This window comes from Moschus berezovskii, chromosome 11 (genome assembly GCF_049115385.1).
Source record: "Moschus berezovskii isolate FMDL1 chromosome 11, NW_MosBer_1.0, whole genome shotgun sequence".
NCBI classification, from domain to species: domain Eukaryota; kingdom Metazoa; phylum Chordata; class Mammalia; order Artiodactyla; family Moschidae; genus Moschus; species Moschus berezovskii.
This window is the reverse complement of record NC_142470.1, coordinates 97075726-97094281: the sequence shown is the minus strand read 5'-3', so window position 1 is coordinate 97094281 and position 18556 is coordinate 97075726. Positions and strand designations below refer to the sequence as shown.

At 51.7% G+C, this 18556-nt stretch overlaps 1 protein-coding gene across 3 annotated transcripts in view; it reads left to right on the top strand.

Moving 5' to 3' along the window:
- Positions 1-18556, top strand: part of SFXN5 (sideroflexin 5) — a 136573-nt gene that overhangs the window by 99957 nt on the left and 18060 nt on the right. For 2 of the 3 annotated variants that reach the window (XM_055400360.2, XM_055400359.2), the window contains 3 exons: positions 8190-8305; positions 10216-10301; positions 17654-17771. In XM_055400360.2, the coding sequence (XP_055256335.1) occupies positions 8190-8305; positions 10216-10301; positions 17654-17771 (320 nt within the window). The remainder of the gene's footprint in view (positions 1-8189; positions 8306-10215; positions 10302-17653; positions 17772-18556) is intronic. The other variant, XM_088841571.1, reaches the window with a different exon arrangement.

The window sequence follows — 18556 nt, the reverse complement described above, 5'->3', positions numbered from 1 at the left end:
AACAGAAATCATTCTGTCATTTTTAAGATTGCATCCAAGTACTGCATTTCGGACTCTTTTGTTGACCATGATGGCTACTCCATTTCTTCTAAGGCATTCCTGCCCACAGTAGTAGATATAATGGTCATCCGAGTTAAATTCACCTATTCCAGTCCATTTTAATTCACTGATTCCTAGAATGTCGACGTTCACTCTTGCCATCTCCTGTTTGACCACTTCCAATTTGCCTTGATTCATGGACCTAACATTCCAGGTTCCTATGCAATATTGCTCTTTAGAGCACCGGACCTTGCTTCTATCACTGGTCACATCCACCACTGGGTATTGGTTTTGCTTTTGCTCCATCCCTTTATTCCTTCTATAGCTGTATACAGTTAGCGAAAACAAGACCAGGAGCTGACTGTGGCTCAGATCATGAACTCCTTATTGCGAAATTCAGACTTAAATTGAAGAAAGCAGGGAAAACCACTAGACCGTTCAGATATGACCTCAGTCAAATCCCTTATGATTATACAGTGGAAGTGAGAAATAGATTTAAGGGACTAGATCTGATGGATAGAGTGCCTGATGAACTCTGGACGGAGGTTCGTGACATTGTACAGGAGACAGGGACCAAGACCATCCCCATGGAAAAGAAATGCAGAAGAGCGAAATGGCTGTCTGAGGAGGCCTTACAAATAGCTGCGAAAAGAAGAGAGGCGAAAAGCAAAGGAGAAAAGGAAAGATATAAGCATCTGAATGCAGAGTTCCAAAGAATAGCAAGGAGAGATAAGAAAGCCTTCCTCAGTGATCAATGCAAAGAAATAGAGGAAAACAACAGAATAGGAGAAACAAGAGACCTCTTCAAGAAAATTAGAGATTCCAAGGGAACATTTCATGCAAAGATGGGCTCGATAAAGGACAGAAATGGTATGGACCTAACAGAAGCAGAAGATATTAAGAGGAGGTGGCAGGAATACACAGAAGAACTGTACAGAAAGGATCTTCACGACCAAGATAGTCACGGTAACGTGATCACTGACCTAGAGCCAGACATCTTGGAATGTGAAGTCAAGTGGGCCTTAGAGAGCATCGCTACGAGCAAAGCTAGTGGAGGTGATGGAATTCCAGTTGAGCTATTTCAAGTCTTGAAAGATGATGCAGTGAAATTGTTGCACTCAATATGCCAGCAGATTTGGAAAACTCAGCAGTGGCCACAGGACTGGAGGAGGTCAGTCTTCATTCCAGTCCCAAAGAAAGGCAATGCCAAAGAATGCTCAAACTACCGCACAATTGCACTCATCTCACACGCTAGTAAAGTCATGCTCAAAATTCTCCAAGCCAGGCTTCAGCAGTATGTAAACCGTAAACTCCCAGATGTTCAAGCAGGTTTTAGAAAAGGCAGAGGCACCAGAGATCAAATTGCCAACATCCGCTGGATCATGGAGAAAGCAAGAGAGTTTCAGAAAAACATCTATTTCTGCTTCATTGACTATGCCAAAGCCTTTGACTGTGTGGATCACAATAAACTGTGGAACATTCTGAAAGAGATGGGAATCCCAGACCACCTGACCTGCCTCTTGAGAAACCTGTATGCAGGTCAGGAAGCAACAGTTAGAACTGGACATGGAACAACAGACTGGTTCCAAATAGGAAAAGGTGTACGTCAAGGTTGTATATTGTCACCTTGCCTATTTAACTTATATGCAGAGTACATCATGAGGAATGCTGGGCTGGAAGAAGCACAAGCTGGAATCAAGATTGCTGGGAGAAATATCAATAACCTCAGATATGCAGATGACACTACCCTTATGGCAGAAAGTGAAGAGGAACTCAAAAGCCTCTTGATGAAAGTGAAAGAGGAGAGTGAAAAGGTTGGCTTGAAGCTCAACATTCAGAAAACAAAGATCATGGCATCTGGTCCCATCACTTCATGGGAAATAGATGGAAAAACAGTGGAAACAGTGTCAGACTTTATCTTTTTGGGCTCCAAAATCACTGCAGATGCTGATTGCAGCCATGAAATTAAAAGACGCTTGCTCCTTGGAAGGAAAGTTATGACCAACCTTGATAGTATATTAAAAAGCAGAGACATTACTTTGCCAACCAAGGTCCGTCTAGTCAAGGCAGTGGTTTTTCCTGTGGTCATGTATGGATGTGAGAGTTGGACTGTGAAGAAAGCTGATCGCCAAAGAATCGATGCTTTTGAACTGTGGTGTTGGAGAATACTCTTGAGAGTCCCTTATACTGCAAGGAGATCCAACCAGTCCATTTTAGAGGAGATCAATCCTGGATGTTCATTGGAAGGACTGATGCTAAAGCTGAAGCTGCAATACTTTGGCCACCTCATGCGACGAGTTGACTCACTGGAAAAGACTCTGATGCTGGGAAAGGTTGGGGGCGGGAGGAGAAGGGGACGACGGAGAATGAGATGGCTGGATGGCATCACCGACTCTGTGGACATGAGTTTGAGTGAGCTCCTGGAGTTGGTGATGGACAGGGAGACCTGGCGTGCTGTGATTCATGGGGTCGCGGAGAGTCGGACACGACTGAGTGACTGATCTGATATGATCTGATCTCTGACTTTACAGAGGTCAAGTTTCCCTTCAGGCATCAAGGCCATTTCCTTATCTTTGTTCTGCCAGGGACTTCATCTTCAGGCTTACTCCCTTCATGGTTGTGAAATGGCAACCGCAACTCCAAACTTCATATCCCAACCCACCACTGTCCAGAGGACAGGAGGTTCTGCTGACCACCACCTCTTTTTAGTGGGAGGAGGACTTTCCCAGAAGTCCTGCAGACACCCCTCATTGTCTAGGTCGGTCACACATCCCATCCTAGATCAAGGGAAGGATATTATACTTAATTATGGGGAGTCAGTCACCATGACCCTCCATTAGACCCTTCATATCAGTAGCCCTTTGTCGTATATAATAAATATATTTTAAAGCTTCCCATTTTTTGTAATATGGTTCATAAATAGGTATCAAATGCCATTGTTTCTTAATTCTAAGATAACTTAGTTGTGAGGCATTAATGTAACGATCTTTCCGAAGAGGAGAGGACTATATTTCATTTGAAGGAATAAATAAACATATACTGCACATTCAATCCAGATCACTTTTTCAATATCACAGAGTCTAAATTTCAGCCTTTTCCAGTTTACAGTTCTGTTTTGGGCATTGATTGTTAAATACAGCATCATGACCACCACTGCTTTTTGTAATCTCTGCCTCTACTCTTGACCCTTTTTAGTCCCTTTTAAATTAACAGGATAATTTCAAAGCACATAAAAGATTATTGAGTTTTTTTTTTCAACTCCTACTTTATTATACTTGTGGTATCATTTTATTCTTTACTTGAGGGAAAAAAAATATTTTTAAAGTTAATCAGCTTCTTTAGGAAGTTTTTGAAACAGATGCCTAAGTATAGGACCCATGCATAGGTCACACCAACCCCTGCTGGGGTTTGAAATTTTTCTGATCTACTTCAAGAAGTATGGCATTTCCTTTTCAACTTTTAGATAAGAAAAGTCTGGTTACATTCTCTTTGCAAAAATGCAAACAGTGTAGGTAAATTTGGGGTAAAAAAGTAGAAGTCCTTCAATAATCCCTGATTTCCAAATTTGGTTCTCTTCCCCAAGCGGATCACTTGGTAAGGTGTGACCCTTCCAGAACGTTATCCAGATATTTATGCAGACACGTGTGTGTACCAGTTATGTGGTTTACGTTCAGTAAATCATCCTGTACATACTCAATAAGTTTGTTCACATAAGTTTGTTTTGGCGATCTTCCCATGTGAGTTCCCTAATGGTGGACATTTAGGTTGTTTCTAATTATTTGCTGTTACAAACAGTGCTATAATTAACATCCTTGTAAATGTCTCTTTGTGCATATGGGCAAGCATTTCTTTAGGGTAGCTATCTATGGTTTGGCAATTTCTGCTGCCTTTAATTGCATTGCCTGGTATCTGGCAGACGATCTTCTGCATGTACAATAACTTTTCATGTCCATGCTCTATTATAGTGTAAGTTTTAAAAAGATGTTTTAGGCAACAATTAGGAATCTAAGTTTAAGTTCAAATTCTGTGTGGATTGCTGTGGGCAGCTGAGGTGACACTTGTATGAACAGATGCCTCTCCATGTGGCTAAGGTCGCCTATGCACAGGCAGTTGTGATGAAGAGCAAGTAAGGTCTCCCCTGCCACACGCATTGTAAGCCACATTGTGATTTTTGTACTGTTAAAATATGAGTAAATGCTTCTTAGAACAGAGGAGTTATGGCGTTTGATTTTCCCAGATAAATAGCCCATTGCTCCACCCCATATTTTGAATGGCCCTTGCCCTGTGAGTTGATACAGCCGCATTTACAGAAATTCCTTTCCCCAACAGCTGGGAGTGTTTCAGGACTATTAACTCCATTGATCTCTGCCTCTGTTCTGGTGCTGGTTCAAGGGGCAAGCTCCCCTGTAGTCTTCTTTTTGAGAACCTTCTTGCACATTTGTCGTTCTGTCTGCTGCTCTTTCTTCCTCCCCATGCTGTCCTTTTCGCACGGGCACTTCATTAGCTGTTCACAGTCTGCGTGATTTTGCATCGTGGTGTGTCTGCTGTGAGAACATCTGCGGTAGTCAAGAGCATGTTTTCCTGAGGCCTTGACACCGAGCTCGCCATCAGCATGGAGCAGTCTCCCTCGCTTTCTCTCCCTCTCTCTCTCATCCACTGACATCTCCAGCATCGCTGCTCCAACATCAGTTATGCCTGAGTCTTGAATGGTGTCAATCTGAGTTGAAAATGTGCCAGCTTTCTTAACATTGTCACCAGCAGACTGCTTAATTAACCTGCTGATACTGTCAATAACGGATCTTGCTGGCATCTAGAAAGAAGGCCCATAGCCCACGGTTGGTCTCTCGCTCTCTTTTCATTTTTTGGTCTCTCAGTGGCAATGTTGCTGGAGCTGAACTTTTCAGGAGCGGGATGAGAGCCATCTGGGAGGGTCTGAAAGGAATACAGTAGAACTTAAAGCTCTGGAAGAGATAATGGAATGACTGAACAGGCTGGCATTCTCACTGCTCAGAGGTAGGGATGGCTAGTAACCGGTGCATACAGCAAGTGCTCAATAAATGGCTAACCACTGTGCAGAGTCAACGCAAGAGATTACAGGGCATGTGCTGTCTGAGTTGACAGTAAGAAAGTGGGTGTTTGCCAGGAGGAGCCTGGGGTTGCCATCATTCTGAGGTGGCTTTCAGGAATGTCTGTCTCTTTTCCATCCCGCAGCTTGGATGAGAGGGGGACGTTGTCATTCTCAAAAGGGTCCAGACAGGGAGGGAGGCTGGGTTTTCACTTCCTTTCATGCTTTATCTTTCATCTCAAATGGCTTTGTGTTTGAACCAAAGACCTCCTCTATCCTTCTGAGGCCACATCACATATTCAGAAATTTCAGAAAGCAGGTGAGATGCCACTGCAGCCTGGGGCAACTCCATCACCTTCAAAACCAAGCTTTCTCTTGTCTGTCTGTCTGCAGTGTGTGCGTCAACGCGCGCACGCACACACACACAAAGTCGGACTTGACATGTCTCAGCTGTCCCTGGCTTCCCCCTACCTGGACAAGCCTGTAAACTCAGCCAGCACCCAGAAATTCACGGACACACTAAATGCAGTCCCATTTTTACACTTGGGAAGCCGGCAGGGAGCAGAGTTCACAGAGTGAGTTTAAGCAGCTGCTCCTCCCCTGAACCACATTCCTGTGGCCTTCCCTTTCCTGGAATGGTGGTGGTGGTGGGCAGAGGGCAGAGATTAACGCCTTTCAGGGCAGAAAACCCCAATATTATCTCCAAAGGTTTTCTTGGGTCTCCTGGTACTTAAGGGCCAGGCTGTCCAAGGAGCGTAATAGACGCAGTACATGCCTGCCACCACTAGAGGGCAGGTCACTAACACGGGCCAGGTGCCCCTACCCAAGGCCTCTCTGGGGGCCCTTCTGGACCCTAAGCCCTGGGGGGCCCTGGGGCTATCGGGAGCTCACCTCTAAGGGTGAGGAGCAGGAGATGCAGAGCCAGGCTTGGAACCCAAGGCTAACTGGCCTGAAACCCAGGCTCCCATTCTCTCCTCCTTTACCTCAGATTCACCTGCCTGACAATCTCTGGGTGTGTGTAAGACAAGGGCTTTGCAGCGTCAACTCTACTGACATGTTGGGCTGGATAATTCTTTGCTGCGGGGGCTGTCCTGTGCATTGTAGGATGTTTAGTCTCTGGTCTCTACCCAGAGATGCCAGTAACAACCCCCGCCCCCAGGTCGTGATCATCAAAAATGTCTCCCAACTTTGCCAAATGCCTTACAAAATCAGCCCCGGTTGAGAGCCCCTGTTTAAGACAGGAGGGTGTGGCTGCTGTGGAGACCACAGGGACTGATGCCGACAAGGTCTGCCCATGGCTCCCACTGTGACTGTGTGTCGTGTGGAAACATGAGAGCTACTCGGAGACGGCATATGTGCTGTAAATACGTTTCGAAACTGTATCGGGTCTCCTGCTTTTCTTCTCCAAAGGCTGCAGAGTACCTCGGTCTTCCCCTCTGTTTATTCCACCTCCCCGCTTTATTGAAACAGAAGATGGAGGCTCAGAGACCCTCAGGGCCTCGAGCGGCCCCTCACCTGCAGGGCTCTGTCCCCCAACTGCAAGCGCCCTGGCCCGCTCTGCTCCCTAGCATTGGCTTGGGCACCAGGAGCATCTGTGGCCCTCCTCCTACTCCACCTGCCCACTAGGCCCTGCCGCCCTCCAGTCCCCCAAACCCTGGCGCACCCCCCCTCACTGGAGGGAGTGAGGAAGCAGCAGGTGTTGATGCTAATCAGCGTTCACAGCCCAGAACTGCAGTCGCTCCCAGGCTCACACACTCCCCAAAATTAAACACTCATTATACAAAATTAATTGACATTAATTAGCAAAAATTAAAACTTTAAACACAGCAAGGCGCTTTTGGGGGAGGAGTGAAGCAGGCGGGCTCCACATTTGTCACCCCCCCACTGCCCACCCCCCCACCACTCCCGAGTCCCCCCACTTCCATCCAGGAGCAGGACCAGAGTTCAGGCGAGGTCAGCACCCGCACCCAGCCCTGGGCCCAGGCCCAGCCATGTGAATCCCAGGGGAGAGAAGCCAGCTGATGGGTGGCCCCCCAAAGTCGGACACACTCTGCCGAAGTAAGGAGCCAGGAGCCCTCCCCTCAGCCCGGGTCCCCATGATCTCAGCTGAGATGGGGAGGCATGGCCAAAGTAGGAAACCCAACCATCTGAATCAAGAATGCAGAAGGCATGCCTTCAGCCCCCACCCCAAACTCTTCCATCTCCTGGGTACCCAGAGGATGAGGCACTGTAGCCTTTTGGCTCTGTCCCACTTTGCTGTGTGACCTCAGATAAGTCACCCCCCTCTCTGAGCCTCAGTCTTCCATCCATATGATGTGGGGGAGGCTCTGGGTGAGCACTGAGGTTCCTGCCTGCTCTGGCACCTGCTCTCAGGGAAGCAAGTCTCTGCGAGCTCGATTCACTCTGAGGAGCGAGGGGCTAAGTGTAGGGGGCAGCTGACATTTTAAGAGGATGCCCAGAAAGGCAGCCAAGGGACTGAGGAGCTGCCAATGGAGCATCCGGCAGCAGTGAGGGTTGGCCTTCAAGCCACAGAGCCCTCCTGGATGGGCATCCACTTCACGTGCCGGTGGGACCTGCCCCTGAGGAGAGGAAAGCAGCGTCCCGGATAACTGGCTGCTCTCTGAGCCCTGAACAGTTTCCCCTTCCCTCCTCACACTGGTTATTTATGTTCCACCTTTGGTTTTCAGGTTCCCAAGGGCCCCACATCCTTCCCCAGGCTGATAGGCAGCAGAGCGACACCTTCACCCACTGTTGGAGCAGTGCTGTGCTTAGTCACTTAGTCATGTCTGACTCTTTGTGACCCTGTGGACTGTAGCCCACCAGGCTCCTTTGTCCATGGGAATTCTCCCAGGCAAGAATACTGGAGTGGGTTGCCATACCCTCCTCCAGGGGATCTTCCCAACCCAGGAATGGAACCGGGGTCTCCTGCATTGCACCCAGATTCTTTACCAGCTGAGCTACCAGGGAAGACTTGGCATTTATTCAGAAGCTTCGTTGCTTGGTGTGGGTGGAGCCCAGTGGTCTTCTCTGCGAGGTAGAATGCCATCTCCCCCCTCCTTACTCCTGCTCCCTTCTCTCTCTCCAGCCAGTGCCAATATCTGCAATGTGGTTCTGATGCGGTATGGGGAGCTGGAGGAGGGAATTGACGTCTTGGATGGTGACGGCAACCTCGTGGGCTCCTCCAAGATCGCCGCCAGACATGTGGGTCATCTGGGGGCTCAGGGGGCTGGTGGGGAGGCTCTGGTTAGTTTTCCCTCGACCTGTTCATTCCCCAGGGGTTTTTGTCCACCATGCCCTTACCTTTCCTCTTGAGCGTGCCTCCCATCCGTATGAACCACAGGCCTCAGGTCTGGCCCTAGCCAGCCCTGCCCTTTGGACACCCTTGCTTCTCTGCAGCAACCTCTTCACCCCTGGGAAACATCCCCATCTCTTATCCCAGTCCCTTAGGGCCTGCTTTCTCTGACCTGTTAATTGGTGAGGGCAGAGGAGGCCACCCCCCCCCCCCGGAGTTTCTTTCCCTTCCCCAGGACCTAGAGCCCTGCTCCCAGGGCCTTCATATCCCCCTGGGTGAGAAGAGGACAGGTGGAAGTGGATGGTTTGTGGTTCTGTGCTAACAGGCACTTCTGCAGGTGATACGTCACCAGGGAGTGAGTGTGGCCCAGGTGAAGGGATTTCAGGCTTGCAGGAAGCCATGGGGATGGTTTGGGGAAGAATATTTTGTTTCAAGAGGCCCTCTTTCACTTCCTTCACTTTTCACCAGCCTCACCCACTCTAGCAATTATAATTTTTTAAAAATTCCAGTCTGTGTGTATATCTCCCTGTGCTTTCCGGCCTTCATCCTAATGGCGACTAGCGTCGTGTCCTGCGCTAGCCTCCAAGTGCTGGGTGCCCTCTGCTCCGGCTCCTCTCCCTCATTAGCTCGCACGTGGGGCCGTGCAAGGCCGTCTCCATAAGCCTCTGACCCACTGGAAAGTAAGTGTCCATCAAGGCTTGTGAGGGGCAAGGAGCTCGGGGGTGCTGATGCCCCCTCCACAGCCTCTGCTTCCTGCACAGGCTCTGGGCGCCCCCCGCATCCTTACGCCTGTTCAGAGACTGGAGGGACGCTCTCCCAGGCCTTCCTGCAGCTGATGATGAGGAACCCAGGTTCCTGGGAGAAATATTCAGCCCCCGGCCCCTCATCAGAGGGGATTTAGCCTCAACTTCCCACCTGACCCTAACCTCCCATTCAGCCCTATACTGTTTCCTGACTTCCTGGACGGGTGGCCAATAGTGACGGCTCCTTCATGTGGTCCAAACAGCAGGGACCCCCAACTCTTCTGCAGCCCTGGGCTTCCCTTGTCCTGATGCTGCCAGCCCCTTGCCATTCTGGAGAAAGACTCCAGGGACCCACGTGTTACAAGCATCCCTTGAGCCTTCTCTGAGAGCCAGGAGCCTGCATCCCAGTGACCATCAGGATGCAGAGATGCCACTGAGCTATGCCTCGACAACTGCCACTGCCCGGGGATCCTGAGGGAACCCCCCGAGCCAGGCCCCAGGCAGACCTCTTACGGGGACTGCAGACACTCAGCAGAAGCCTTTTCCACTACAAAGTTGACCTCTTGTCGCTAAGAAAGACTCCTCCAGAGCCAGGAGATGCAGCGCCAGCACACCTTTGTCTTTAAGGGCCCTAAAGAGGAAGTCAGTCCCAGAAACTCTGTTCTCACTGGGCACAAGGAACCTCAGGCAACTCAGCAGGTTGCAGCTGTTTGTTCTGGTCCTTGCAGGGCCTGCTTTGTTTCTGAGCATCTCGAGTCCTCCATGTGCCTCCTCTCAACCGCAGCACCCCCCAACACTCGGGCACCTCCCTGGGCACAGGCCCCTTCCTGGGGCTGCCTCCGTGTTGCCACCCCTCCCCTCACGTGGCAGGTGATGGGAATCTGTGATGGGAAGACAGGGAGAGCTTTTTTCTGTTGTCGGGAATACAGCTTTGCGAGCAATTCCATGAATTATTCCATTCAGCCAGATGTGCTTAGCAGTAGTACACACACCTGGGGCTCCAGGGCGGGCTTTGCTCCCAGGCAGCTTCTCACCCCCAGAAGGCCCTGCTGACCGAGCCTCTGCTTGCCCCTCAGGCCCTGCTGGAGACAGCGCTGACACGAGTGGTCCTCCCCATGCCCATTCTGGTGCTACCCCCAATCGTCATGTCCATGCTGGAGAGGTGAGTGGGGCCGGGACGGCAGCCGACGTAGGGCGAGGGGGGGGGGCGGGGCCCTGCTGGCCCAGGGCAGGGGCCCTGGTTTGTTCTGACTCTGCTTGAAAGGACTGCTGGAATCATCTTGTGAGAATTGATGGACTCTCCCTGCTCGGGACCCTGTGCTAGGAGCTGGGAGGGAAGTCCTGATGCACAAGGCAGGGCTGGCGCTTCTTAGGGGTGTGTGTGTGTGTTTACACACTCTATTAGTGCACAGCACAGGACCAACGGTAGAGAGAGCGTCTGAGGACTGTGGTGGGAAGACTAGACTTGGGCCCAGAATACCCCTTTCAAGTATCTGCAGTGAGGCAAGTCTCCACCTCACTATGCCTCAGTTTCTCCATTTTTAAAATAATAGTATTAACCTTCGTGCCACCCTCAGAGGGATGTTCTGAAAACATATTTGTCCTGACTCTAAAGAAAGAGTCAGGAGTCATGATTGTGTCTCTAAAAGAGATATCTGCTGCTGCTGCTGCTAAGTCATTTCAGTCGTGTCCGACTCTGTGTGACCCCATAGACGGCAGCCCACCAGGCTCCCCCGTCCCTGGGATTCTCCAGGCAAGAACACTGGAGTGGGTTGCCATTTCCTTTTGCTTAATATACTTATAAAATATTCATGTTGTGTTATGGTAGTTAGTTCCTTTTAACTGACAAGTGGTATCCCATTGTAAGGGCTTCCCTAGTAGCTCAGCTGGTAACAAGTCTGCCTGCAATGCAGGCGACCCAGTTTGATTCCTGGGTCGGGAAGATCCCTGGAGAAGGGAAAGGCTACCCACTCCAGTATTCTGGCCTGGAGAATCCCCATGCACCAGAGAAATCTGGCAGGCTATAGCCCATGGGGTCACAGAGTCAGACTCAACTGAGCGACTAAGCACAACACAGCACAGAGGAGATACAATAGTAGCCGTGATGGAATGGTTCCATTGATTACTAAGGGCAAGACTGAGTGATGAAGACGGGGCTGCTGCTGGGAGGAGAGGCTGGGGGAGGCGGGGAGGAGCAGGCAGATCCCCGAAGGTGAGGGCAAGTCTAGGAGGATGGCAAGGAGCAGGGAATGGTTCTAGGTGCAGGGAGGAAGATAAGCAAAGGCCTGGAGGTCTGGTGCAGGTAACCCTGAAGAGGTGATCGCTCCCTCCCTCTGGGAGCCCAGCCTGGAAGGGGGCACCTCAAGGCTGTGGATGGGCTTGGGGCTGTGTAGGACAAGGACGGGTTGGTGGCACTCCATCTAAGGCTGTGGGTCAGAGGCTTCTCCCCAGTTTGGGGACCTTCTTATTCTCACAAAACAAATGACAATTAGCATCGAACCCTTATTAAACACTTGTTACATCCCAGTCCTCTCTCAGCCAGGCCCCTACTACCTAAATGCCATCTCCTCAAAGAAGCCTTCCCTGACCACCCCATTCAGATGACAGCCACCAGGACTCCTTCCCTGGCTACACTGACTTATTTTTACTCACAGCACTTACCAATATCTGAGCTTCTTTTTCTGTCTGTATATTATCTGTCTGCTTCACTAGAATGTCATCTACACTTTTGTTTTTAAAGTGACTCAGTTGTGTCCAACTCTTTGTGACCCCATGGACTACACTGTCCATGGATTTTTTTCGGGCCAGAATACTGGAGTGGGTAGCTGTTCCCTTCTCCAGGGGATCTTCCTAACCCAGGGATCGAACCCAGGTCTCCTGCATTGCAGGCAGATCATTTACCATCTGCGTCACCAGGGACGCCCATGGAGGTGGGTAATTTCCTTTTGTTTTCTGTCTGGCACAGCATCTAGCATAGTTCCTGGCACATAGTGATGTTCAGTGTTTGTTGAATGAATGAATGATCTCATTTAACCTTCACAACAGTGCAATGAGGTGAGTATGGTATCCCTATTTTACAGATGAGGAAAGGAAGGCAAAAAGAGGCTGTGTATGATCTGCTTACAGTCACTTAGTAGGAAATGGCAGAGCCAAGTGTGACCCAGGAAGATGGCTGCAAAGCTGGGCTCTTCCTACCACACTGGCTGCCTTTTGGGTTTTTGGATCCAGCACATAATCACGTCTTTGGAATCCACCCCACATAGAGACAAGGGAGGAGCAGTTTTGGGGACCTGGTCTCAGAAAGCCTGTGTTTTGGTAAGGGGGAGACCCACACACGGGTCAGCTGCAGGTGGGACCCAGCAGTATGTGAACAGGGTCACGGTGATTTGAGGGGAGGTCTGGTCCAGAGGAGAGGGGCAGCAGCCAACTCTGAGATCGAGATAGGATTTGGTGGAAAGGAAGGCTTTGGGGGCAAGATTGGGCCTGTTGTGTAGACCTTGAAGAGCCCAGCCTAGGAGAAGAAGAGGAGCCCTGTGTCCAGCTATGGGGCTGATCCCTTTCTCCCCTGGAAGAGTAGAGAGGTGCAGGGTGGGAGTGAGTACCTGCGTGGGGATGGCATATTGAACACTGAGATTTAAGAAAGTTAACCTCCTCTAGAAGTTGCAAAAATAAATCCTGGAAGTGATTGCTTAGGTGCCCCTGACCCTGTAGACATAGCTCTCTGGTGACCTGAGGCTGTCCCCAAATACCAGTGACTACAAAGGCACACAAGGACCCCACCTGACAAATGAGGCAGTCGGGGGGCTTCTGTCTTCAAGGTGACTGAATCTTGAACCTGGAATTTGCAGAGGGAAAATGTATGTGATGCCTCTGGGTGACATCTGAACGGGGTTTGCAGTAAGTGGAGTGGTGGTTGGTATCACATGTGTTGGAGGCTTCACTGGAGATGGGGTGAGATTGTTCCAGTTCCGAACATCCTGGCCTGGAATCAGCCTGGGCTATGGGTACCCGTGTCTGGTTCAGCCCTGAGTCCGGAGAAAGCCCCGAAGGCAGGTAGGTGTGGGTTAGTGGGTCTCCTGGCAGCCTTATATTTGGTTGGTCCTTTCTTAAAGCTCGTGGGAGGGTCTCTGAGGGAGGAGAAAGAGTCCAGTCTGGGTTGCGCCAGGAATATAAGGTGGGCAAGACTCAGTCTGCACCCTCAGAGACATAACTAACCCCACACCCAGGGGGACCTGTCAGACTGAGAGGTGGGGGCGGGGCGGGGCAGGCACCGCAGAGACTCCTGGAGGCGGGGGTTCCGCCACCGCTTCCGCTTCCAGGGTCTGGCTGGTCAGTTTCCCACCCGGAGAACTGCCGCAAGGCGCCCCTCACTACCTGGTCTGCTAGAGCTCGGCGTTTTGCAGCACCCAGCAGGGCCCCCTGTCGAGCACCCCATAGCCTTCCCATGCAGGGTGCTAATGGCGGGGCCTCTGCTGAGGAGGCTGATGGGGAGGCAGCCCGACTTTCGACTTTCGACCCTGGGAGCACTGGTTGGGTGAGGGAGTCAGGACCGCCAGGGAAAAAAAGACAAAAGAACACTTACAAAGCAGCCTACTTGCAAATTAATGGAGCGCAAAGTAAAACTGCTCCAAGTGCTGAGGGAATGCACAACAATGGGGAGACAAGCTGTTGTGTGGCGGGCCTCAGTTTCTCTCCGGGGGAGCTCTCAGGGACGAGGTCCCTGGGTTTCCAGCTAGGATAGCACAGGTGGGGGGCATGTTCAGATTCTGAGACTGAAAGGAAAGGAGTCTCAAGTCAGAAGCCAAGAAGCCTTTAGCACCAGAGCAGGGCACCCCTCTGAGGAGGTGCACACCCTCCGCTCACCCTCCACTACCCCTCCTCTCAGGTCGGGGCTCACACTCCAGCTCCGCCGTCCTGGGGAGGAAGTTGGTTTTGGACTCTGAGCTGGGAGGACAGCCCCACACCCCCACGTGATCCCCCCAACTCAGAGGCAGGTGCGGGTCTCGCTCGCCCAGCCCTGAGTCCCTGCCCTGGATTGGGCCCTTGGATTCACTGCCCTCCCAGGACGGGCCTCAGCTGGTTGGGGTTCAGGCCACACCCTCCACGGTGGTTCCTGAGGCCGCTCCCCAGACTCCCTCATTCCCTGGGATCCGGGTCTTTCCTCTCTCCCAGGCATTCGCACATCTCTCCATCTGCATATTTTAACTCCCCCAGCTGCCTTTCCAATTCCTCCCTGCCATTTCCCTCTCCTCCACCCCTCCCCCTGTCCTGCTGTGTTCACTCTCCCGCCCGGGCTGGGGCTTCGGAGCCTACTGTTGGCTGCTGTCTGAGCCTGCCTCCTTCCCGAGTGGGGAGCCAGGCCTGGGGCTTTCAGGATCCCTTGTACAGTGTAGACCTCAGCCAGCCACCTTGAGAGAGGAGCCGAGGTCACAGCCCCATGTGGAGGGGGCTGGTCTGTCCAGTGTCCCCACCGGAATGAGCCCATGGCCTGCCCCTCACCTGCCAGGGAGGAAACCTCCCTCCATGACCCTGGGGGAGGGACAGTGCCTCCAGAGAAAACACACCCTCCTGTTTGTCCCCCTGCTCTGGCCACCCTCAGGGCCTGAGGTCCCAGTCACTGCCCCTCCTGGTCCTACTGGAGAAGTAGTGCATGTTAAGTCTCTTCAGTCATGTCTGACTCTTTGCAACCCTATGGGCTATAGCCCACCAAGTTCCTCCCTCCATGGGATTCTCCAGGCAAGAACAGTGGAGTGGGTTGCCATGCCCTCCTCCAGGGGATCTTCCCAACCCAGGGATTGAACCTGAATCTTTTCATGTCTCCTGAAATGGCAATCAGGCTCTTTATCACTGGAGCTGTTGTAGCCACATGTTCTGGGTAACAAACTCACTCAGAAGGACAATGCAGATAGTGGAGTACAGTTTATTACACCAGCAGGCCCAAGGCAGAGTCTCCTCTTAGCCAAGGACCCCAACTGACTTTTGTGAAAACCTTGTATACCTTAAGTGTACTGCTCAAGCCCACATCCTCAAAATCCTTAAACCTAGCCTGCAAAGTGTTAAAGGGAGATACTATCAGGTTACAGCCATGATTCATAATCAGAGGGGTCAGCTGGTTATATATGCTAGCCTACACCAATGGGTGCCATAAAGATTACAAAGGCGATTGACTACATAGGGGATTATTACATTCTTTTTGGCAATGGGAAATCTTGGTATGGAATCTGGTGTTTATCAGTCCAGGAGGCCAGTTCGGCCGTAGGTATGTTATCCCCATTGCTACTGTTGTAGGAAGAGGGGCCCCCCTCCAGGGCCCCAAGAGCAGGCTCTTGTCTAACACTTGGAAAAGAATTGTCCGAGGAGACACCTGCTGACAAAGCAAGAGATTTTATTGGGAAAGGGCAACCGGCTGGAGAGCAGTAGGGTAAGGGAACCCAGGGAAACAGCTCTGCCACGTGGTTCATAGTCTCGGGTTTTATGGTGATGGGATTAGTTTCTGGGTTGTCTTTGGCCAATCATTCTGATTCAGAGTCCTTCCTGGTGGCACACGCATCGTTCAGCCAAGGTAGATGCTAGTGAGAAGGATTCTGGGAAGTGGACGGACACACGGTGTCTCCTTTTGACCTTTCCCAAACTCTTCCAGTTGGTGGTGGCTTAATAGTTCTGTGTTCCTTACTAGGACGTCCTGTCGTAACACGGTTCATGTGAATGGCTACTAGAGAGCCTGGCCAGGGTGGGTGGTTTCAGTCAGTGTGCTTCCCCGAACACTACCAGGCACATAGTCCAAAGCTCACTGAAAGTGCAAGATGGAGTTTCCTTCTTTTTCAAGATGGATGCAGCTCGGCCTATTCCTTTCCTCCCTCGGTGCCACCTAGGAAGCCCCTGGACTGAGGCAGAGGGAAGGCCAGAAGGATTTGAGTTTGATTTGGGTAATTCTGTCCCGCTGCTCTTAATCCTGTGGAAATTCCCCTCCCCAGTAGATCAAGTCAGGCTTAATTCAACAACTGGTCAGATGGTGGGGTCTGGGCCAGTGGGGAGGGCTGGGGGACAGCCCAGCCACCAGGATCTCCCTCCTTCCAGCCGGAAACAAGGGAAGTAACAATGGCAACACTAATGCACCTCACTGAGCACTCAGCGTGTCCCCGTCATTTACTGAATAGAACTAACAAGTAATTGGATCATTATTGGCACCTTAGCAGGCACATTCTGGGCTAGAGTGTCCCAGGGTGTGGTCTGGGGATCAGCTGTTTCAGACTCAGGGAGGACTCCTAGCTGTGGTACCCACAGAATCAGGATCTCATGAGGGTGAGGGAGTCTGCATTTTTAACCCCAGCCTGAGTATGAAAGTTTGAGAATCACTGCTCCCAATTCTGCTGTCCTCTTAGAGCCAGAGTCATTGTTGGGATTTGTGTCTGGAGGTAAAGGTGGTGTGGGATTTGCCTGCCCACACACTGAGGCACGGCCCCCAGGAGGGCCTCTCCCCTGCCCGCTCCAGGAGGGGAGGGCAAGAGTCCCAGTTACATCTTCTTCCCACAGAACCAGTCTTCCACCAGTGAAGGCTGACGCTTCTTGAGGGCAGCATTAATACCTACCCCAAATCCCTTGGCAAATAATCCATCCTGCTGGCCCATCCCACCCCAGGCCTCCCCCAAGTTGATGACCTGTGGTCTCCACTAGGACCCAGTGGATTATACAGAACGAGATGCTCTGACGGACAACACAGTGAAGGTGGACCCGCCAAACACTATGGTCCCACTTTGTCTGGAGAGCCTGTTCTGTCATGGGGCTGCGAGACCTGGGCCCCTTTCCTGTCCAAGAATCCCTCCTCTGACACTCGCTGTGGGGAAGGGTATTATTTGTGAGCTGGTGATGATGTGGTCAGAGGGTCTAAAGGCAGGAGCTGGAGCAGCTCAGTGACAGCACTTGCGGGGAGTCAGAAGTCCAGACAGCAGCCCTTCCTGCCTCCTGCAGACTTGGCCTTGGCCTTAGGCAGGTCACTGTCTTCTTCTATGGCTCTTGGGCCAAAGTTGACCAAGCGGCATGTAATCTTCCCACACCCAGAAGAGGGTCATCCCCTCCTGGCTATGCACATGTGTGTATGCGTGTTCGTGCACACGTGAATGTGTGTGTGGTTTGTTCACTGTTTCAAGGACCAACTTCCTCTGCTGTATCCCCGTGGGGTCCCCCCAGCCCCTGCACAGGAGCAGGGGTCAGCAGCCTCCTCGATCGTCTCTCGCACTCGGGGCCTTCTTTCCACAGTGGACACACAGTGGGGTGGGGCCCTCACAAGTGCTCATTTATGAGCTGTGGTTGAGAGTTCAACCAGCAATGTTCTTCAGGCCAGGGCCTGGGGAAAGGGGTGCCAATGGATGAAGGTCCCTAAGATAGAATTTCTCCACTGCTATTTGACTACTGGCTGGCACTGGCCCTTGGGCCCAGTGGAACCCAGCGTGGTGGCTAGTGGCCAGCTCACTCTGTCTCCAGGTCTCATGGCTCCCCCTTTTCTCTCTTCCACAGGACAGCTCTCCTGCAGGCGCGTCCCCGGCTGCTCCTCCCCGTGCAAAGCCTTGTGTGCCTGGCAGCCTTTGGCCTGGCCCTGCCACTGGCCATCAGTCTCTTCCCTCAGATGTCAGAGGTCAGTGGAGGGAGGGGCTCAAGGGCAGGACAGGGAAGTTTTGCGGGTTTGGTCATTTATAAACCAATACTTAGTGCTGACTCCTTAGCAAGGGGCTAACTAGGCACTGGGGTTGGAACATGAGTGAGACAGGCCCGGGTTCTAACCTCAAAGAGCTGAGGTCAAGCACTGAACACAACGATGACACAAGGAGTAGCAAGTGGATGGTGAGTGGCGTGAGGCTGGGACAGTAGGGGCCCAAATGGTGCCTAGAGAGACATGGCATTTCATGGGGCCTGAAGGATGGGTTAGAGCTGCCCAGGTGTGTAAGAGGTGAGGGGACACATAGGCTGCAGTCACCTGGTGTGAAGGCAGACAGCTGAGGAAAGCCTGCATTTCTGGCAGAGAGTGGGGAAGATGAGGGGCTAGATAAGGGGGGCCTAGGGTCAGGTGGTGCTGGGAAGCTAGAAGCCGCCACAGAGGGTCAGTGTTCCCGGAAGAGCTGTGCAGAGCAGGACCACAGAGTCCTGATTCTGAATGGTCCCTGTGCCTGCATGGTGAGGCTGGGTTGCAGCTCTGGAGGAGAAGGAGCCTTCAGGAGGCAGTGGCGCACATCCAGTTAGAGAGGATGGTGGCTTGGACCAGGCTGTTGGCAGCAAGCATGGAGAAAAGTGGGTCCTTTAAGAGAGAGTTAGGAAGCAGCTTTATCCGGATTTGATGAAGAACTCCATGTGGTGGGAAGACAAGGAACCGGCAGGATATGCGCCTGGCTACCAGGCAGATGTAGGTACTACTTAACAAGATGG